The 23,281-nt window shown below is 48.7% G+C and overlaps 2 protein-coding genes and 1 pseudogene across 3 annotated transcripts; 1 reads left to right on the top strand and 2 right to left on the bottom strand.

Annotated features, from left to right (window-relative positions):
• Positions 1–5,531: 5,531 nt before the first annotated feature.
• Positions 5,532–12,955, top strand: LOC127341608 (PH, RCC1 and FYVE domains-containing protein 1). Of its 2 annotated transcripts, none has more exons than XM_051367479.2 (5): positions 5,532–5,773; positions 6,764–8,750; positions 8,834–8,980; positions 9,090–9,637; positions 12,310–12,955. In XM_051367479.2, the coding sequence occupies exons 2-5, from the start codon at positions 6,867–6,869 to the stop codon at positions 12,437–12,439; spliced, it is 2,709 nt and encodes a 902-aa protein (XP_051223439.1). In that variant the 5' UTR covers positions 5,532–5,773; positions 6,764–6,866; the 3' UTR covers positions 12,440–12,955. The 2 variants fall into 2 exon arrangements, with proteins under 2 accessions (XP_051223439.1, XP_051223431.1); XM_051367471.2 differs by having other exon boundaries at positions 5,532–6,032.
• Positions 12,956–17,814: 4,859 nt separating this feature from the next.
• Positions 17,815–19,231, bottom strand: LOC127345787 (uncharacterized; annotated as a pseudogene).
• A 1,846-nt stretch (positions 19,232–21,077) lies between these two features.
• LOC127341593 (WAT1-related protein At5g64700-like) lies at positions 21,078–23,186 on the bottom strand. The gene is made up of 5 exons (XM_051367457.2): positions 22,778–23,186; positions 22,167–22,518; positions 21,842–22,000; positions 21,551–21,702; positions 21,078–21,249 (listed from the first exon to the last, which is right to left on the bottom strand). Exons 1-5 carry the CDS (start codon positions 23,044–23,046, stop codon positions 21,078–21,080), a joined length of 1,104 nt encoding a protein of 367 aa, XP_051223417.1. The 5' UTR covers positions 23,047–23,186.
• Between the last annotated feature and the right edge of the window lie 95 nt (positions 23,187–23,281).

Here is a 23,281-nt window from a genome sequence, read left to right as displayed (position 1 = left end):
GCACGAAACACACGAATATGCGTGGAATACTGAGTACGAACCATGGCTGCAAAGCGCTGATAAATAGAGAGCACCTCACTGCGAGAGTGCATAAGAAACAACCAGGTGTACCGCGAAAAATCATCAATAAACAAAATATAGTATCGATGACCCCTTTTCGAAGGAAAGGGAGCCAGACCCCAAACATCTGAATGAACTAAATCAAAAGGTTGCTGAGATACAGACGCACTAGTAGGATAGGGAGGCTGAATCTGTTTGCCTAACCTACAACCCTGACACGAATGCAAAGAAACGTCTCCTGAGACAGACCCCAGAAGACCACTACGAACTAATGACGATAAACGAGAGCCACAGAGGTGACCCAGCCGATGATGCCACTGCTGAAAAGATCCAGTGACAGAAGCAGCAACCGCAGGAGAACTGGCAGAGGAAGTGTCAGCAGGAGGAACGCGAAGCCAGTCTAACTCCCAGAGCCCCGGGGACTCAAGGCTGCGAGGGCCAGCTCCAACCAGGGCCTGTGTACGGCGGTCCTGAACAGTACAAGAATCAGCGTCAAGAATGACGCGACAACCAGAATCAGTAAGCTGACTAGCAGAAAACAGGTTCATCTTAAGGCTAGGAACATGAGAAACATCAGGAACAGAGAAAGAGGAAGTAGAAAGGGTGCCTCGACTGGAAACAGGAAGAGAGGTACCATCAGCCGTAATAACACGGACAGGAGAAACAAGAGAGCGAAGAGCAGAGAGAATAGAAAACGCATAAGTCATATGAAAAGAAGCTCCAGAATCCAGATACCACGGGGATGACGTACCTGACTGTGTAGAAGGTGGTGGTCGCGCGGTGCCAGAAGAGCCAGGCACAGAACCAGCAGTACCCGACGAGGAAGAGCCTGTAGCAGCGAGCAGACCACGAAGACCACGGATAATGTCCTGATCAGATAGCGCAACAGCAGAAGATCCGGAAGAACCAGCCTGCCGACGAGTATAGTGCCGCTGCCGTAAGCTGGGATCCCTCTGCCAGCAGCTAGAGACAATGTGGCCAGACCTGCCACAGTAGGTGCAGGGAGGTGCTGTCATACCACGAGGCTGCTGAGGCTGACTCTGGCCCTGGACTGGAGGAGTAGAGAGTATCGGCGGTGCTGGAGACCGCAACGAAGCCGGCGGCGTAGGAGGTCCACAAGCAGACGGCACAGGAGGGCCACGAGCAGCAAGTACAGAGGGAACCTCAAGAAAACCAGCACCACGAAGACGAGTCTCCTCAGCACGAAGCTCAGCCAGTACCTCAGAGAGCGGAACACGACCACGGGCAAGTAGCTGTGCACGGCGCGGCTTGCTGACGTGCGACAGTATCTTCCTTGTGACGGTAAAGCACTCGTCCGTTGGGAACCCCAAGAGGAAGGTGTGATGCGTACAGCAGCAAGTTTTTCCTCAGTAAAAAACCAAGGTTTATCGAACCAGTAGGAGATGAAGGCCACGTGAAGGTTGTTGGTGAAGGAGTGTAGTGCGGCGCAACACCAGGGATTCCGGCGCCAACGTGGAACCTGCACAACACAATCAAAATACTTTGCCCCAACTTGACAGTGAGGTTGTCAATCTCACCGGCTTGCTGTAAACAAAGGATTAAACGTATGGTGTGGAGAATGATGTTTGTTTGCAAAGAACAGTAGAGAACAATGATTGCAGTAGATTGTATTTCAGATGTAAAATAATGGACCGGGGTCCACAGTTCACTAGTGGTGTCTCTCCAATAATAAATAGCATGTTGGGTGAACAAATTACAGTTGGGCAATTGACAAATAGAGAGGGCATAACAATGCACATACACATCATGATGACTAATATGAGATTTACTTAGGGCATTACGACAAAGAACATAGACCGCTATCTAGCATGCATCTATGCCTAAAAAGTCCACCGTCGGGTTAGCATCCGCACCCCTTCCAGTATTAAGTTGCAAACAACAGACAATTGCATTAAGTACTGTGCGTAATGTAAACAATACAAATATCCTTAGACAAAGCATTATTGTTTTATCCCTAGTGGCAACAACACATCCACAACCTTAGAACTTTCTGTCACTGTCCCAGATTCAATGGAGGCATGAACCCACTATCGAGCATAAATACTCCCTCTTGGAGTTACAAGTATCAACTTGCCCAGAGCCTCTACTAGCAACGGAGAGCATGCAAGATCATAAACAACACATATATGATAGATCAATAATCAACTTGACATAGTATTCCATATTCATCGGATCCCACCAAACACAACATGTAGCATTACAAATAGATGATCTTGATCATGATAGGCAGCTCACAAGATCTAAACATGATAGCACAAGAGGAGAAAACAACAATCTAGCTACTGCTATAGACCCATAGTCCAAGGATGAACTACTCACGCATCAGTCCGGAGGCGGGCATGGTGATGTAGAGCCCTCCGGTGATGATTCCCCTCTCCGGCAGGGTGCCGGAGGTGATCTCCTGAATCCCCCGAGATGGGATTGACGGCGGCGGCGTCTCCGTAACTTTTCTCGTATCGTGGCTCTTGGTACTAAGGTTTTCGCGACGGAGTGTTTAAGTAGGCGAAGGGGCAGAGTCGGGAGGCGCCCGAGGGCCCCACCTCACAGGCCGGCGCGGGCCCCTTCCTGGCCGCGCCGCCTGGTGGGGTCGCCACCTCGTGGCCCCACTTCGTATCTCCTTCGGTCTTCTGGAAAGCTCCGTGGAAAATAAGACCCTGGGCTTTTATTTCGTCCAATTCCGAGAATATTTCCTGTGTAGGATTTCTAAAACCAAAAACAGTAGAAAACAGGCTGGCGCTTCGGCATCTTGTTAATAGGTTAGTGCCGGAAAATGCATCAAAATGATATAAAGTGTATATAAAACATGTGAGTATTGTCATAAAACTAGCATGGAACATAAGAAATTATAGATACGTTTGAGACGTATCACGGCTCAAACTCCTTACGGAGCCGCGACAAGAACTCAAAAATGCGCTGAAACTCCTGATCCGCGCGCACAGTCAGACAGCAGGGACAGGTGGCACACACAGCTGTACGAAGAGAATCAAGCTGACGCCAAATAGCAGCACTCTGAGTGTAGAACTCATCAATAGTAGAATCACCCTGCTGAAGGGCATGCTCCTGGCGGACCACAGACAGGTAAAGAGCATCCCCAGACGGCTGATAGCGCTGACGAAGAAAAGCCCACTGAGCAGCAGCAGTGGGAAGACCCACGAACTCAGCAGCATACTGAGGCAGAACACTGAAGGTGAGAACAGCAGCAGCACGAGAATCCTCATCTATCCACTGAGTGTAGTCAGTCAGATCCAGCTGATAAGTCGCAACGGCAGTAGAGTGATCCTGGACCTTCCGGTCATAATCAGCCAGAGCAGTATCATCAGCACTCTTTGCTGCATCCTTATCCGCCTGAGTAGCATCAGGGGCAAGGGCAACGGGCGGCGGTGCCACAGGCACCGTAGGAGCAACGGGGCGCGGCGGACAGAAGACCTCGCCAGAAAGCACATCCCAAAGATGAAGACCGCGCATGTGGACGCGCATGAAGGCAGCGAAATCAGGATAATTTGCGCCATCAAAGATCACCGGGCAGCGAGAAATCGCAACATAGCCCGACGAGGAAGACATCTCTCTTTCTTTTTTCTTTTCAGAACCAGATCAAATCGGGATCAACCCGATGGAAACTCTGCTTCGGGACGGCGGCGGAAACGGAGATGGCCAGCCGGGGAAAGAGAGGTCCGGCCGGGGGAGAAGAGGGCGGGCGGCGGAGCGGGTGGCAGGGCCGGCGGCGGAGTGGGCCGGCGGCGGAGCGAACGGCCGGCGGCAAGCTGCGCACGAGGGCGGGCGGAACTTGGAGAACGGTGGCCGGGACTTTGAGAGGACGGCTGGGGGCAGAGAGCGGCGCCGGAGGAGCGGCGGCCGGAGGTGGAGAGCGGCAACGACGGCCGGCCGGAGTAGTGGCCGGAGGATGGCCGGAGGAGCGGCCGGGACTTGGAGAACGACAATGACGGCCGGGAACAAGCACGGATCAACTAGAGGACCAATTTTGCTCTGATACCATGTTAGGGAATATACTTGTTGTATTACCAGGGGGCCAAAGGCCACAATATATAGTACATGTACAGGCGCAAATATGCAGGAAGCCCCCTAACACATGGGGAAAATACAATATACAGATATATACTCTAATAGAACAATCTTAATCTGCATTGTATTGTCCAGGCTAATCCCCATTAGCCCTCCGTACATTGTAACATGAAAAATCCATCAATTTTGCCATGTCTTTTCGCATGCCCTGCATTTCGTATCTATATTTAATTAATCCGCGTGTCACAGCTAGGAGGTGTCCTAGAAAGTCATGACAGAAACATTCTCTTCCTTTTATACGGGGGAAGGTTGGTGACCACCTCCAAGAAAAGAAAATGAGTTCATTGGAAGCAAGCCTTGTGATCTCTCTTCTGATTTTGGTACAACAATCAAGCTGCTCACATCAATATACAACTAGCATATGCAAGTAGCTGAAAAAATTATGCCGGTTTCTGCCCAGCATTTCCAACCTAGATTCTAATAATCTAGTGTAAACATGTTTCCCCAACCTGATCTTCTCAAAAGCAGGTCCATCCATTTATTATTCCACAACAGAAAAATGACCATATCAGCCGCTGATCATGCCAAAACACACACTAATATTATCAACAGATTGTGTTAAGATCTTGCTGGATGTACATGTATATGAGATGCTTTAATAAAAAAAATTTAAAAATGCAAATGTGGCTCTAGTTAACTGGTGATTAAGAGAATTAAATGACCACACCATACAACCATGAGAATTCTACAGTTTATCATCACACAGAATCCGTGAAGCACAAATGCAAGATAAACCCTTGGCATCTCTAGCAGATCCCTTTTAATGTCATGCCGCAAAAGCCGTTTGAGTTACATTTCAAACCTGTTTTACGGAATGGAATTTGATCTGCTCGAACATAAACTGCAAATTTAAGCTGTATTTTTTTTAAAGTACTCCGCGCTACTTTTCAACATCGATAATCATACATATATAACAGATATTTCATACATAGACACAATGGTCATATACAGAAAATCCGCGCGACAATCCTACATATATCGCTAAGACAACCTGGAATATTTACGGGTCGCACCGATATGTGTTGTTTGTTCGGTGCAAAAGAAGAACCCATGACGGCATATTGTTCAAATTTTACGAGCCGGACCGTTTTATAGGATCTGCTAGAGATGCTTTTGCTCTTTTACTCGTATCTTGACACCATGATTAAGATATTAATAACTGGATTTATGGAGTCATATGGAAAGTAACATTTCTTGAGAAATAAAAGACATTCACATATATGGATTCAGAGAATGGTGACAGGAACAAGGCCATCCAGATCCGAATAGTAATTTAACACACACTACATAGTGTGATAAACCGCAGGAACAGGCCAAACTAATCCAGCTGTTTCAGTTGCTTTCCATCGGCACCGAGAGAGAGAGGGCAGAAGAGAGAGGGGTTTTAACTAAGCTGCAGGTTGGCTTAAAGAAGAAGCAAGATAAGCTAGGAGGGAGTGAGTGAGTGAAGAGTCCAAAGCAAGAACACAAGAAGCGCATGTGCATGCGTGTGCGGCCGCGTGGGTGTGATGATGGCGGTGACGACGGCTACGCAGCACCGCCGCCGCAACTCCGCCGGGTGATCCGGAGCGCCCCAAAAGGAGAAAGAAAGCATCCACCAGAGGAGTAACAGGTCAGTCACACTACTCACAGCTACTGTAGTAGTCACACTACTCACAGACAGAGAGAGGGAGGAGAGAGAGGGGAGAAAAGAAATAGTGGAGCAAGGAAGCGCATCGACCACAGCCAGCCGCCGGCGTACGGAGGCCGGCGAATCTCCTCCGCATCCGGCGGCACTCCGGCTGGGGTGGATCTAGGAATAGGAGGAGACGGCGGTTTCTTCTGCGGCGCACATAGAGCGCGCGGACGGTTCGTCCTCCCCTGGAACTCCGGTGAGCAAGTCTTCCGCCTTCCCGCACAAATTTGAACTCAGTAGGTTGGTTGGTTCACGGCGTCTGGTGCCGGAAAAAGGCTTCTCTGCTCGGAATCTTGGTTGGCTGCTCTCTGGCAGTAGAGGCGGCTGTTTCCATCCCATTGGTAGTTCTTGTGGCTTTCAGGTTAAGATTTGAGGCATTTAGGCAGAGTGTGCCCATGATGTGGTCTGGTAATGCAGATGTAGGAGGAGCAGACGATGATTTTGTCAGAAAATTTTGTGTTTATGTTAGTGCTAGGCCTGTGGGGAAGGAAGAGAGCAAATATGTTGGAGAATCTGGCTGATGGAGCATGATACAGTGCCCATTTTGATTTTTATCCTGGAAAAAGAGGTTGTGCTCGTGCATCTCAAGTTACCAGCAGAACAACTCTGTTCTGTGTACAATGTTGGTTCTAATAATTTTGGAAAATGTTACCTGAAGTTATTGTCCTTTATTTCTGGAAGGATTGCGGTTATACTGAATACAACAAGCCTGTTCTCATTTCTGGTGAAGTAGTGAAAATACTAGTTCTTTCTTCTCAACATTAAATTTCGCAAACCTGCTCTGCTTTTTCTGTACACCCTTTGTGGCATCCCATAACCTGCAGCCAGCACGTGTCTTGCTGCCTCTTCTCTTTTGTGAAGTTTTTTAATCTGTGTTTCAGTCTGCTTCTGTATGATGACTTTACACTTACTCTTAAATACGTGCAGGCGTTTGAGATATCCGCCTTATTCTATCATGACAGCTGCAAGTGTATGTGTCTACTGGTAGTGTTCGCTTCGCTCTGTAGTTGCTTGAAGATCAGATGTGACGATGATGTACACAAAGGGGCCATCATCAGATGTTCTTAGAGCAAGCATTTCTAGTGCCCCTAGTACATCCAGCCATGGTTCTGCACAAGATGACTGCGACTCCTTAGGTGATGTCTACGTGTGGGGTGAAGTTGTTTGTGATAGCTCTGCGAGAACCAGTTCTGACACTGTAATTAGATCAACCGGGAAGACTGATTTCCTCCTCCCAAAGCCGTTGGAGTCTAGGTTGGTTCTCGATGTGTATCATGTAGATTGTGGGGTCAGGCATGCATCCTTGGTCACAAGAAATGGAGAAGTTTTTACATGGGGTGAAGATTCTGGAGGCCGCCTTGGCCATGGAACACGGGAAGATTCTGTTCATCCTCGTCTTGTCGAGTCCTTAGCTGCTTGCAACATAGATTTTGTTGCATGTGGGGAGTTTCATACCTGCGCTGTGACCACAACTGGTGAACTTTATACCTGGGGAGATGGAACTCACAATGTTGGACTTCTAGGACATGGTACTGATGTAGGACACTGGATACCTAGGAGGATATCTGGAGCTCTGGAAGGTCTCCAAATTGCTTATGTTTCTTGTGGAACCTGGCATACAGCCTTGATCACATCGATGGGTCAATTGTTCACCTTTGGGGATGGTTCATTTGGGGTATTAGGACATGGAGATGTGAAGGGCATTTCGTATCCAAGGGAGGTAGAGTCACTGTCAGGGCTGAAAACAATTGCGGTTGCATGTGGTGTATGGCATACTGCAGCTATTGTAGAGGTCATCGTCACTCAGTCCAGCGCGACTGTGTCTGCTGGAAAGCTATTCACATGGGGAGATGGCGACAAGAGTCGACTTGGTCATGGTGATAAGGATGCACGGCTTAAGCCTACTTGTGTAGCTTCGCTTATTGATTATGATTTTTACAGGGTAGCATGTGGTCACAGTCTTACTGTAGGCTTAACAACTTCTGGAAAAGTGTGGAGCATGGGTAACTCGGTTTACGGTCAGCTCGGAAATCCAAATTCTGATGGAAGGCCATGTTTAGTTGAAGATAAGATTGCAAGTGAGCATGTTCTACAAGTTGCTTGTGGTTCCTACCACGTTGCAGTTTTGACAAGTAGAAGCGAAGTTTTTACATGGGGCAAGGGAGCTAACGGGAGATTGGGCCATGGAGATATAGAGGACCGGAAGGTACCTACACAGGTAGAGGCATTGAGGGATAGAGCTGTTCGGCACATAGCCTGCGGTGCAAACTTCACTTCTGCTATATGCCTGCACAAATGGGTTTCTGGAGCTGATCAATCACAGTGCTCCTCATGTCGACAGCCGTTTGGATTTACCCGAAAGAGGCATAACTGCTACAACTGTGGGCTTGTCCATTGTAACGCATGTACCTCAAGGAAGGCTTTGAGAGCAGCATTGGCTCCTAATCCCAAGAAACTTCAGCGCGTTTGTGATTCTTGTTTCTTGAAACTGAAGAATGCCTCCGACACTAGTAATGGGGAAAGCAATGGTGAAGCTAGAGTAGGAAAATCCATCCTTTCTAGTAACATGGATATGATTAGAAGTTTGGATAATAAGGCAGCAAAACAAGGGAAGAGAACCGATGCATTATCATTTCTCCGGAATCCTCAAGTTAGCTCGCTACTGCAGCTCAGAGATATTGCTTTCTCTGGCGGCGTAGATCTCAACAAACCCGTTCCCAGAGCAGTGCGCACATCAGCGCGGTCAGTAGCCACTTCAAGGGCTGTTTCCCCTTTCTCTCGCAAGTCTAGTCCACCACGGTCCACCACACCAGTTCCAACAACTCATGGTCTTTCTTTCTCAAAAAGCGCTACTGATAATCTGGTGAAAACAAATGAGCTCTTAAATCAGGAAGTTGAGAGGCTGCGTGCACAGGTATTCACTTTGTTCTATTTATTAGAAATTTCCTTGGGTGCTAATTATGTTGCAAGAAATTGAAACTACTTTTATATGTGTAGGTTGATAGCCTGAGACAGCGTTGTGACCATCATGAGCTTGAACTGCATAAATCAGCGAAGAAAGTACAAGAGGCCATGACACTGGTTGCAGAGGAATCTGCAAAATCGAAAGCTGCAAAAGAAGTTATAAAATCATTAACAGCACAGGTACATATCAATGCTTTAGCTCTCTTAAGTTATATTGGTTTCTTTCGAAATGAACAGAATACCTCTTTTTCACCAGAAATAATTGTTAAACGTATATTGTCTTATGTAGCTCAAGGACATGGCTGAGAGGTTACCACCAGATAATGGAGCTTATGATTGCAATGAAGCAAAGCAATTACATGCTCCAAATGGTGCCGAGCCACATGTTGCTATCTACTCTAGCATGAATGGGAAAATTCACCCATCAAGGAATGAATTACTCAATGCTTCAAATGCACATAGTCCAAACTCTGGATGGTCGCCTAATTCAAACGGAGTCTCGAGCCAACATAAATTACTAAGTAATATAAGTGAAAACAGCGAAGGGAGCATTCACAGCCTTCGAATTACCAGTCCTCACGAAGCAGATCGTCCTCATCGAAGAGCACACAGCAATAGTGACGAGATGATGTCCGCAAGTAGCAGAGCTGATGATAATGTCAGCATTGATGCTAGGTCCCTTCAAAACAATGAGGATGGCTACAAGTCTCGAGGCACAGTATCAATATCCAGCAACCAAGTACAGGCGGAGTGGATTGAGCAGTACGAACCAGGTGTTTACATAACGCTCACGACCCTCCGCGACGGCACCCGGGATCTGAAGAGGGTTCGCTTCAGGTGATTCACGTTTTTTCATCTCTTCTTTGCTTTCTGCTTCCAAGTTAGCTTTTATTTTTTCACATACAAGCTACTCATTAAACACTGGTGATTGCAATGCTAGTAGCTTGTTTAGTCAGTTTCTCGCGATTGTACTGTCCAGACTGCCTACATAGAAGATGAATAGTAATAGAAGCATATATATTATACGGTGTTGTCGACAAGTTCATATGCCACCAAATAATTAAGGCAGTTTGTGTAGTTTCATATCATAATCTAGAGCAAAAATAATTCCTACAGTTACATATGAGAAAATAAAAACTTCAGGTTATCTTGTTCAGCAGGCTAATTTGCTGAGAGTTGTGCTTGTAGAAGGATAGAGAGGGAGAGAGATATGCGGAATATGTTGAATGTTGTATTGAGCCTCTCGGGCGAGTATATATAGTGGTACAGACTTGGAGGCTAAGATAGCTCTCCTAGAGATATGGTAGGCAGAGATTACAAATCCTAGACTATCTAATATACCTATACCAAATATATCTCTAACACTCCCCCGCAGTCGTAGCGGTAGTGACGTGAACAACGGTAGCGTCGCGGACGGTCAGACTGGAGAGAAGCCGAAGGTAGGAACCAACGGGCTGACACTCCCCCGCAGTCGTAGCGTGAGCGTCGTGGACGATGTCGCGTCGCGGATGCTTGGACTGTAGAAGAAGCCGAGGTGCTCGTGCGAGGTGGTAGCCCTTGTGCCGATGTCGAGGTAGCCGAGAGCGTGGGTGCTGCAACCTTGGTCGGGGTAGCCGCGCGAGGGGATGCCGTGGTCGATGTCGTGGCCGGGTGCCGGTGTTGATGTAGCCGCATGCGAGGTGCTGTGCGAGGAGAGTGACGGAGACGCGCCGAGGCAGTCGTGGAGATGGTCGATGCCGAAGTCGATGCAGTCTGAGCCGTCGAGGACGAGGTGCTACCCTAGTTTTGCCAGAACCAGGCGCACGTCGGGGACGAAGGCATACTTCGGTTTTGCCAGAACCGAGTACACATAGAAGAAGTCGGTGACGCGGTCGAGGCAGTCGTAGAGGCGATGCCGAAGAAGACGTTGTCGAAGCCGATGAAGACGAGACGTCCGGCGCGAGTTTGCCAGACTCGGGAACGTGTCGGGGACGAAGGCACTTCCGGTGTTGCGCACCGGGCATGCGAGGGGCAGGGACCATCATGAACTTGTCGCCATGTCAGAGGGACTAGCAGAGGAGGCCTCCGGAAGCGTCGCGGTCGCAGATCGACGGAGAGATGCCGACGCTTCCCGCGGTTCTCAGAGTAGAGTAGCAGGTGGTGTAGACGGGGACGAGGCAATGGCACGGGCGACGAAGTCGAGACGGTTGGAGATGTAGAAGGCGGCTAACCCAGCGGTGACCAGGGGTGGTCATGCTGGACGCCTAGATGGGCGTTGCGGTGGTCGGCGAGCCCAGCGCGACCTGAAGTGGTTGGCGAGCCCAGCGGCGACACAGGGTGAAGCGCGGCGGCGGTACACGAAGTAGGCGAGGAAGACCCAGCGGCGTGACGAAGACCATGCGCGGACGGAGGCGACCCGCGCCGAAGGGGCGGCGCTGTGGTGGCCTCGGGCGTCGATGCGCGGGGGACGGCGAAGGTGACCGCGTGCGGCGACGCCACGGCCTGAGGGGCCGGCGTAGCTGCAGGGCGCAAGTCGGTGCAGCGGCGGGACGCCACCAGCGACGTACGCGCCTCAGAAGGCGCGTCGTTGGCTAGCAGCCTAGACCAAAGGCGGCGGCGCTGCGACCCGAAGGGGCGACGCAGCGGCAACCCGATGCTCGATCGGTGGTAGGCGCGTGCTCGGGGACGTGCTTGGCGTAGACGTGTGCGGGGTCGGTTGATCAGACCGACGGTGGCGCTACACGTGCCATGGCGTGGACGACGCGCCGCAGATCGGAGTCGCTGGCGACGTTGTCGGTGATGTCCTTGGCGATGACGGCGAAGACGAACCGGCGATGGAGACCGTGCAGGCGAAACAGCCTGCTGCGTCGCACGTAGGGGCGCCCCGTGTGCGGCACGTCCGGCTGTGCCATGCGGTTGATGGCCGGTGCATGTCGATGCCATTGTCGGAGTAGAGGCGCAAGTGGACGAGGGCGATGGGCGACTCAATCCGATCTATGATCGGTAAACCAAAAAAGAAAAACGCCGGTCGAGCGACCGGCGACGCAAAAAGAAAACCAATCTACAGATTGGGAAAAAAAAAGACTCGAGGGCAGCGGATCAACGGATCGGCGAACGAACCCTCATACGGATTGCGCGGCCCCCGGAGTAGATCATGGAGATCGACCTCCCCGGGGGCGGCGCGGCGCGGAAGCTTGGGCGGCGGCTAGGTCAAGGAGCGTGCCGCTCTGATACCATGTAGAAGGATAGAGAGGGAGAGAGATATGCGGAATATGTTGAATGTTGTATTGAGCCTCTCGGGCGAGTATATATAGTGGTACAGACTTGGAGGCTAAGATAGCTCTCCTAGAGATATGGTAGGCAGAGATTACAAATCCTAGACTACCTAATATACCTATACCAAATATATCTCTAACAGTGCTGCACATTCTTCCTTAAGTTTCTGCTATACTAATTGACAGGCCCATATTTCCTTGTAAACTCGAATTTAAGTTGACACTTTCCCGTCTTGAAACATTTCTTGTATGCAGTCGAAGGCGCTTTGGGGAGCATCAGGCAGAAAACTGGTGGAACGAGAACCGCGACAAAGTGTACGAGCGGTACAATGTGAGGAGCTCTGAACGAGTGTCATCAGCAGCCTCGACCCGGTCGGCTTATTAACATACCCGTGGACGACCTGTGACGATCTGGCACCCGTCAAACTGCAAGACCAACCGACAAAAGTAAGGTCATGCATACTGGGACAGAGACCACCATAGGCGATTGTCGCTGTTTTTGATCGTCCTTCTATACTTCAACTGAAATATTGATAGGCTGTAGCATGGGTGTGTCCCGGTGTCATGTACATACAGGCCGAAGGGCATGGTTTTTGTTACCATGCTATAGATCACACTAGCCATTGTAGCTAGGTGAAGTTTTTTTCTTTTCTTTGTACGAGTGCTTGAGTGACCTCCATATGATTTTCAACTTTTGTGTTACCTGGATATATGCAACTCTTGGGGAAGACATAAGAGTAGCTCAAGACATATACGGTGCCAAATTGATATAATAGTTACACATTTTCTATTTAAATACAACATTTTCATGGATATTAATAGTTAAAGTGTAACATTAAAGACGGTGTAAATGTCTGAGACGACATATGAGCATTTAAAGATTCTGGTTCTTTATCATTTATCTTATCATGTTTTATTGTTGTGTGAAACTCCGTGTGGCTATATGCATATTGTTATGGGGAGGATGGGCGTGACCTTCTGCAATTGTATCAATTAGATTTTTTTTTGATAAAGGATGCTTTATTACTTTAAAAAGCAATTACATCCAGCCTCTGCATAATCAGGATGCACACATCCGTTTTGTTGTCTCAAGTCAAAAAGATAAAAAAAACTAGGCGACATACATATTGGAACGATGAATCATGTGACGCCTAAGGTGTAGGTGGGGCTTCTATCCGTAGACTATGCTGCCACCCATGTGGGGAAAAAGTATCCCTCGCCGTAGCCTCCAACCGTGTACAGACCTCCGTAAATAGGTCTCGATTCTCCACTCGCTGAAGAGGTAACTACGCACGGAGAATACTTGTACATCTGTAGATGACCTGCAACAAAGAGCAATTTTTATCAATAAAAATCTTGTCATTTCTACATAGCCAAAGCGCTAGCGCCCCCACCCTAAGAAGCAACTTAAGCCTTGAATCGATACCATGAAACCAATTGCCAAAGACATTAGCGACACTAGTCGGAGGATACAGGGTAGACGCTACTTGGATGACTGACCATATAGATCTCGCAAACTGGCACTGGAAGAATAGGTGTTTAATGTTTTCATCCTGACGGCAAAAAACACACTGTGTACTTCAGTGTCAATTCCGCTTAACAAGATTGTCTTTGGTGAGAATAACCCCACGACGAAGATACCATCCAAAAATTTTAATTTTTAATGGTATCTTCATCTTCCAAATCTTTTTATTGTTGTCAACTGGTAAATCAGAAAGAAGGATCGCATTGTATAATGATTTTACAGAAAAAGTACCATCTACATGAAGATTCCATCTAAATTCGTCTGGTTTAGGCGATAGTTGAATATCTCCGAGCCGGTGAATTAGGGTATTCCATGCCACAAGCCTTTGTCCAAGTAAAACTCGTTGAACGTCACATTCGGAGGTGAGGTAGTCATTACTGTGGCAATGGTATCACTTTGGCGACGAACAATCCTATACAAAGCAGGATACTGTTCACTTAAGGGTGCATTGTCTAGCCAAGCATCTTCCCAGAACCGTATCTGTGCTGCATTCTTGATCGAGAAAGTACCATGGCGAAAAAAGACATTTTTTGTTGCCATAAGACCAGCCCAGAAGTGTGAATCCCAGGTTTCCAAACCACTTGGGATAATGTCTTCGAGCCGATATACTTTCTCCGAAGAATAGTTTGCCAAATCTCATCCTCGGTAAGTAGCTTAAACAGCCATTTACCCAGTAGAGCTGAATTCTTGACCACCAGGTCATGAACTCCAAGCCCTCCTTGATATTTGGGACTACAAACTATACTCCATTTAACCAGTCGATATTTGTTTTTCTCGCTATCCACTTACCAAAAGAATCTGGATCGATAATAATCGAGTTTATGCAGAATTTCTTTCGGTAGAATGAAGAATGATAACATATACAGTATCATATTTGTTAGTACCGAATTAATGAGTACCAATCTTCCTCCCAGGGACAATAATTTACCTTTCCAACTACTTAGGCGTTTTTGTAATCTTTCTTCCACTATTTTCCATTCCGCGATTGTAAGTCTCCGATAATGAATCGGAATACCCAAATAACGAATAGGAAATTGGCCTTGCCCACAACCAAACAACTCTGTATACAGAGCCGTATCATTTTGGGCAACAATTCGCTTTTATGGAAATTGATTTTCAATCCCGACAACTGCTCAAAAGCCGCCAAAATTAATTTCAGATTTTGAGCTTTTTCAAGATCGTGATCCATAAAAAGAATTGATGAGATCCTGACAAACAACTCTTGTATTGTTGAAAAAAAATCTACTACTCTCATGTACATTTTCCAAACATTTCAAGTATAGTAAATGTCTTGTCAACATTACATGTACAAGAATGGAAACTGTAACATGGAAAACTCTATCTATCGAATAAAACATATTAAAACCGTATGCAATATGTCCATAAGTTGAAACTTTTGAAACCAAAGTTATGCTTACCTTGTCCTTTAATAGAAGATTACGGATCTTCAACGGCGTTGAGCTCAGGCTCGGGCTCTATTGCGAACAACCAATACCGGAAACGAAGTACACATTCACTTCCTAGTGCCTAACAATGGCATTGGAGTAAAAAGGGCCATTCGCTGATTCGGCACTATGTGAACCGCAACGTGCCTTTGCGTAGGAACGTATTGCCCTTTTTCCTATTGAATCATACCCCTACCCATTCGACCTATCATCGTCTTCCTTAACTAATATGGATGTGGATCTTTACCGAAATCAAGTGAGTTGAAAGCAAATTGATGCACAAACTGAGGTTAGTGAAGGGCGGATTCTCTTATTTGTGATGACACCCTTGTCTTGAATCTCAAATGAACTGCGTAAGATGGTGTTGATTTGCTAGTTTCTCAGAAAAGATTGAGTGTCCCTTATAGGAGACTGCTCAACGGTAGTAGGAGACTATGACACTTCATATTTACATTGCCCATTTCCCTTATTGAAAAGTGCTAACTTAGTTAAGTTCGCTTATTAGAACCAACATGGCATACTGCAATGCACACAAATGTATGATATATCATGTTACAGGTTTTAACATTAACACTATGTGCAATATCAATTGAAATGGTCTGGAATGCATATTGTGTAGCATTTCATATAAACCCATAATTAAAGAAGGATGGTTGTTTTGATCTCCTAATTAAAATGTGTTAATGTTGTTCATATATTAATTTGGCATAAATAGACGGAGTTCAATTTTGTGAATATTTTGATATCTTATTTGCAAATTTCTCATATATCAAGTTTCTATGAATTGTAAAAGTTAATTTTAACTCATTTCTGACATTTTTATGGAAAATCAAATTGACCTAGAAACATTTTACATATAGGGTAGCCTAGCGGGAGCCACTGACTGTTGGGCCCGGGGCCATGTCAGCGGCCACATTGGCCAAACGACCAACCCGCTCCGGCAATCACCGGAATAGCTGAGGAGGGCACGCAGGATACTAGGGAGGCACGACAACACGGGGAGTTGTCCATCGTTGACTGACACGAAGACCGTAGGCCATCAGAATCATTGTCGGTGACCACCCGAGGTGGCGGAGCTCAGCTGCCCATGGTGACTTGACCACCTATAGCGGTAGGGGGAGGGTGTAGGTCCAGGAGGACTATATACACACAAGTATGGTGACGCGACGCTTGGCTAAAGAAGAAGCGGCGGGAGACGAGAAGACTACTGATGGCGAGCTTCGGCCGATGAAGGGGAAGATGACCGGAGATGATGGCCGCATTGGAGGCCCCAACCTCGTCCTGCTCATCATCCTCGAAGTCGAGGTAGAAAAAACCCTCGCCTCGGATCGCTTGGCCCATGAGGTGAAGCTCTGGCTAGCTCCTTCTCTTGGAGCGGGCAGTCTGCGGAGAAGTGGCCTGCCTGGGCGAAGAACACACACACACCTGCTCGTTTGTGCAGGCGGGTTGGAAGTGTCCAACTTGACCGCATTTGAAGCACTCCGCCTTTGAGCTGCCCGCACCGCCACCCGACGCACCACCCCCACATCACCCTCGCCTGAGGTGGAGCCACTCGCAGGGGCACCGAGTTGGAAGCGGTACGCGGGGCGTGCCTTCCCTGGGCCGCTGGTTGCTTCCCACCCCGCTGGTCCACACCGCGAGCACCACCACGCTCACGGCCGTGCGCGAGCCCGGCCTCGTGTTCCACCGCATGACGCTGCCCCCGCCTCTTCTTTTCCTGTGCCAGCCACCACGCCGGCGGCTGACCTTGCGAGGCACCCTGGTCCGGTCCCTGGCCATGCCCTTGCCGTTGTTGGTACTTCGGCCGACGGCTAGCATTGGCGTTGCTATCCAAGGCCCTGGGGTGCATCGTCGCCTCCATCCGCGCGTCCTCCACCGCGGGGCACTTGGCGACCCCATTCGCATTGTCTGCGCAAAGGAACGGGAGAGCGGTTGGGGTGGACGAGCAAGACAAATCCACCGTGCAGAGTTGCCCCGCTGCCGAATGTCTGTGGCAGAAGCAGGAAACCCTAGAAGCTCACCGAAATGACCCCCCTTCCGGATCCACCACCACCTATTTGGGCGGACCGAGATTGGGCACGGAGAGTCCCCCTGGGCCTCCGTTTGGGCCCCACCCAACACAACGATGGGCCCAGATCTCACAAGCGGCCCCGACCGCACAGCTGGGTCGTCGCCCTCCGCAAAAGGCCTTAGAAGCAGCCCATCATCCGGCCAAGCCCAGGAACGAGGAGAGGGCGCCGTAGGACCCCCATCCTCTGCATCTTCCTCCCCCACTATGGTGGCAGCGATGAGGAACGGCGGGCCAACGCGCGGTGAAGCTCCGCCGAGAGAGGCCCAAACCCCTCTAGCGAGCGAGACGACGTCCACGACACCGCCCACTGACAAGCTCTACGCCGCACCCCTCGCTTAGCATGGGGCCACGAGCAGATGCCTCCGTTGGCCGCCGTAAACCGAGAACCCCGACCACCAGGGGCGAATGCCGAGCGGCGCCAGCCCATCGCCCGTGCCCCGTAGCGGAGTGGGTACCGGTACCGTGGCAAGTCTTGTATTAAGGGATTTTGTGGGAGGGTAAATCAGTCTAGAAAATGTTAGACGCAAATTTTGGCAAAAACTTTAGCTTCTTTATTATTAGATATAGATGTAGATATATAGATAGAATACAATAGTATAGAATAAATAGGTACTGAAAAGTAAAAATATGACATATCGCACAAGGAACTGATTGGTCAGGAGCTGATTACCCACCCATTGCAGCACTTGTGCATGGACAAAGGGTAAATGACTTACGACCTATCTTGCCCATTTCAAGCCGGTTTGCACGTCTCCCCACCACGCATTTGCGAGATCCTTCCAGTAGGTTGAGTTGAGGGGCGCAAAAGGCAGGTCGAGGTCGGCCATGGTGCTCTTTTCCGCCTCACTCAGGCAGCGCACTATGTGCGCGCGCGTGACCGTGTTGAGAAGGCGGCAGACGAGCTGCGCGGTGGCGTCGGCGCCGAGCGTCGAAGTAGCCCATGGAATAGAAGAGGTTGGGCAGGTTCTCGAGCATGCACACCCCTTCCACGCGCGCGTAGCAGCCGGGCACGCGCGTGGACGGGCCTGCCGTCGACGGAGACGTCGATGCCCCCCGCCAGCCGGACCTTCAGTCCCGTGGCAGTGGGTGACGATGATGTCCGGACGCAGCTCCCGGCCGGACTCGAGCCTGATGGTGTCCTCTGTGACTTGCTCGATCACGCCGGTCTCCACGCTGGCCTTGCCGGTGCGCAGACACCGGAAGAAGTCGCCGCCCGGGGAGATGCACATGCGCTGCTACCAGGGGTTGTACCGCGGGGTGAAGTGGGGCTTCATCCCGGTGCCGGTCGGCAGCTGGAGGGACGTCAGCCAGAGGATGACGGTGCGGGCGAGCCGCGCGCGGGAACCACCGGCACAGCGCCGCGAGAAGAAACATCGCCAGGGTCCACCTGAAACGAGTCAGCCGCCAGGCCAGCGCGGCGGGGAGCAGGAGCCGGGTGGCCCTGACGAGAGCGTCGTCTTCGGGCAGCGAGAGGATGTAGGTGGGCGACCGCTGCAGCATGGTCGTGTGCGCGGCCTTGTCAGCCATGCTGGGGAGCAGCGTGACGGCGGTGGCGCCGGACCCGATGACGACGACGTTCTTGCCGGTGTAGTCCAGCTCCCGGGGCCAGAATTGGGGATGGACGACGGCGCCCCGGAACCGGTCTATTCCGGGGATGCGGGCCTGGAGCGGCTCGTCGTGGTCGTAGTATCCCGTGCCGAGCAGCACGAACCGGACGCGCATGGAGACGACCTCGTTGTCGGCGCCGGTGGTGACGTTGAGCGTCCAGGTCGACGACGGCGAGGACCAGTCCATGCTGTCGACCCGATGGTTGAACTTGATCTTGTTGTCGATGCCCGCCTCGGCAACAGACGCCTCCAGGTACTTGAGGACGAGCGGGCCGCGGGCGATGGGCTGCGTCTCCTCCCACGGCCGCCATGGGAAGCCGAAGGTGTAGAGGTCGGAGTCGGAGCGGATGCCCGGGTACTGGAACAGGCTCCACGTCCCGCCCACCTGGTGCCGCCCCTCCAGGATGCAGTAGCTCAGCTCCGGGTTGCGCTCCTGCAGCCTGTAGGCGAAATTGATGCCGGAGAAGCCCGCGCCCACGATCACCACATCATAGTCCGCATCCTGCCGTCCTCCTCCTCGGCCACCCATGCTTGTTTGCCTTGGAAAACTAGCAAGTGTACACCCATGCATGCCCGATCGAGCTCCTTTTATCCATTCCCAATCAAGCCACCCGGCTGTTTCCTTATATCTGCCGTCATAACTCCGGCCTCATGTATAATTCATCGTAGTAAACTGAACATGATCACCTGTGCAGACGTGCAGTTGGAGGTTGAGGAAACGATCCTGGGAGGAACATGCACACCTGGGCCAACTCAAACATTTGCTAGCAGTGTGGAACACGCTGGTCATCGTGTGTCACATTGCTGGGATTTCCTCAACAACGTGGGCAGACTGCAGAGACAGGGGAGCCCAGATGGTTGGGAAGAATACTGCTCAACGTGTGCAGATGAAAGGCCAAATAAATTAACACAAGCTGTCTACATAGGTTTAAAAATTCATACAGAGATATATACATAGAAGTTTTGGAATCTCAGTGAAGCTGTTGCTGAATCTTGAGGGATCCTATTTTTTGCCATTTATGTGGAATAAGGCATTTTAGAGCAAGTACAATAAATCCTAATCAGCTAGCTATAAGAATTAAAATAATATATTATTGTCTAGTTGGAGAAGAGCTAGAAGGAGAGAGAATAGGAGTAGGCTTTCATGCAAGAGCCGGCTCTAGCACGTGCTTCCAGGCATTTTCTGAGAGCGAATGGTGGGCCTTGCCAGCCCGGTCCTGACATTTCGGGGGCCCGGGGCGAAACTAGAGATTGGGCCTCTTAGTATAAATATCAAAGTAATTTTAGGTGTATATGAGATGTTACGAAAATCAATGTTGAAGACAAATAAGTTCTCTATATTGTCTTAATTTTCGTTTTTGGATATTTCTGGATTTAAAGACACTTATGATTACATTGGATATGGATCACTGCTTGGCTTCTCGCACCTTGTGCGTGGCCGCGTAAAGGTCAGTGATTGGCTTTCAAATTTCAAATAGGAGTCATGGAATATTATTGAATTGAAAATGAGCCATCTCCGCTCTTGTCCAAGAAATAGCCGAACGACCCCGCGACCCGAACGTAAATATACCCTGATCCGGAGCGGTGTATCATGGCTGCACTTTTTGCACAACCGTAGGGTTGGACGTGTTTTGTTGCCATTGCCAACGACCGTATCCAGAAAAAAGTAAAGAGACATCTGAGCAATCAGAGAGCTCCATGGAACCAAAAGAAAAAAATCTGTCAATACTAGTAGTATGCAGCATGCCTTTTTTTTTTGAGAGAAAGTATGCAGCATGTCAGGATCGGCTTTGTAGCTATGGTTTAGCCCACCGGTTATATCCCACTTTAGCTAACCAAAGTAAATAAGGCCTAGTCTAACCAACGAAAAAATGGCCCAACTAGACGGTAACGCTTCATCGTTTGTCTTCGTCTTTCTGAAATATGACCCTAAGACTGGCTCTAATGGTGCCACCACATCAGATTCTCTGCCGCTGGAGCCTGGAGGCCAGGTAGCTGGGGACCCCTTGGCAATGCGTAGAGTGTGACTCTTTATCTTTAACATTTTTTTAGGAAAATAATGTTTCTCTTATACCCCCTTTCATATCGAATATATAAGAGCTTAACAATGACATTAAGAAAACAAATACCAACTAAAATGCTAATCTATATTACTAGGTCTAGCATGAAATATATTTCAATAATGAAATCTTATAAGAATAAAAAAATTACACATATATTGATTGTGGAAGTGTAACACTGAAGACCGTGCCGTCAACTAATGTTACATGAGAAGTATATATTAAAAATTTGATTTTCTATAAAAGGAGGTTTTCCTTTTATGAAAAAATGTCCCATGTTGTTAGCGGTACATTTATTTGGGTGTAAATTGAGCTTTATACATGAGATGTTAACTCATCTTCTTCATCTTTCTCATGTACCGCGGTTCCTTCTCCCTGACTTTGTCCTTCTTCTAGCACCACTGGTGTTATCTTATTTTCCTTTTCCTTGCTTTTCCCCCACAACACGCTGTATAGGCCACCAACGAGTAGAATTCCACCAAAAATACTGCAAAAACAAGGGCCAACGAATCAATTTTCCTATCATTAATTATGTCAGAATAATTACAGTATTTAAACTCATATTTCCGAGTAATCTTTAGGTTGATTATATCATTGAATCTGATATTTAGAGGTTTTGGTACGCTCCCTAAAAACTATGCCACTCTGAATGCCATGTAGTAGACTTTTCGCCTTAGTGAATAGGCAACCTTTAAGGTGCTAAAATAGTTCTCTATTTTTTCCATTTTACCATAAAAATTATTAGATAACTATTCAGTTAAACTATTTACTTTCAAAAGATTGTGTACCTTCCGAGGTGTACGGCTTCTCCAAGGAAGAAAGACGAGCAGACGATCGTGAAAACCAGAGCCAATGGGCTCCACATAGCGACAAACACGGGTCCTTTCATCTCCGCGCACCATGCTTGAAGGTACATCAATGCACCTGTCCCCAAGAAAGCCTACAACATTTGAACGTGGTGAAAGTGAGTCCATCATTTGCACCAACCTTGATTTCAAAATATGTCCACTCAAATCATGATTACAAAACTAGTCATGCATTTACCAAGAGAAAAGATAACAAAAGTATAGCTATCTAACCGAGTAGAGGATGGCAAGGAGGCCGATATCCAATCCAAGCTTCCATTTGGCGAAGTCCCTCTCAACTACCACAGCCACAACAAAGGATTGAAGTGCACCAAACAAGCACTGCATCGCGGTCGCCATGAGCTTGTTTGGGTATTCTTTAAGCAACGGAACCTGCATGCATTACACACATACATTAAGATATACATGCACATAAATAAATAAAGCTCAATCAATCGTACATATGCATGTGCATGCAAATAAGTAAAAAAGGTAATAAACATTACATCCATGCCACAAGATGAATGTGAAATAAACTGCTAGACTCATGCATGCTAACCTGCAGGACGATCCAAAGAGACCATGTTGTACATGCTAGGAGAAGAAGAAAGGTGCCTCTGATCCATGCGCTATTACTGACGCTGTGTGGCTTGTGAGCAAAGACCGGGTGGTTGGCGAGGGGACGTATCGAAGGCCCGGCGAAGAAGGCGATGACAAGAACTCCCACAACGCATAACCCGACGCCGGCGAGTTTACCTAGCCCGGAGCGGCTCCGGACCTTGACCACCTCCATCCGCAGCAGCAGCGCAAGGAGGAAGGTGGCGACCGGCATTGAGTTGGTGGCCGCCGACCCCACAGTAGCTGAGGTTTGCTTCAGGCTCACGTTGTACACGTTCAGGGTGAAGGTGTTCCTGCAATGCATGTAACATAATATTTTTTCAAAAATCAGATCATATCTTGCCAAAATTTGACTAAAAACACATTGTTGATTTTTTTGTTTTGTTTTTGAAACTTCTTATATTTGATCATTCAAATAATTTTCAGAACTTTAAACCATAATCATGCCTTCCATATATATACATCCCCGTTAACGATCTTCAGCCTCCTTATAACGTTTTCAGGGAAAAAAACGAATTGCCCAGTGAGAAATGTGTGGATATATGTGCATACCCGAGTAAGGCATAGAGGAAGAGCTTGAAGAGCAGCCGGCACGACATTGTCGGTTCCGGTGTCGCCGTAGTAGTAGCTGATCGTCTCCGGCAGCTAGAGATGAGGGCTAGGGGGAGGAGGAGGGCCGTTGCGGTGGTGAGGCGGTAGAAGATGAAGACGTAGGTGTTGATGCCACTGTCAAATGCCGCCTTGGAGACGATGAAGAGGCCAGTGTAGATGACCTGGATGGCCACAGCGACGACGTACGGCTTCTTGCCCACGTCCCCCATGGCGCGCGCCGGCGAAGTCGATGCAGTATTGCCGACCGGAGCTGCCCTGCTGGTGTTATGTGTATGTTGTGTTTCTGCTCGACTTGCAAATTGAAGAAGAATGTAACGCTGGTTATAATGTATGGGCAATTGGACATACGCTTTCGATCTCTCAGTGAAGCATTAGCACTGTCCCTGGTAGCATATTTGTATGGGGCTAGCTAGATGGTATGAAACATGCATAGTGACACCGGAG

The sequence above is a fragment of the Lolium perenne genome, chromosome 1, assembly GCF_019359855.2.
Source record: "Lolium perenne isolate Kyuss_39 chromosome 1, Kyuss_2.0, whole genome shotgun sequence".
NCBI classification, from domain to species: domain Eukaryota; kingdom Viridiplantae; phylum Streptophyta; class Magnoliopsida; order Poales; family Poaceae; genus Lolium; species Lolium perenne.
The sequence above is the reverse complement of the archived record's forward strand: the minus strand, read 5'-3'. Positions and strand labels throughout refer to the sequence as shown.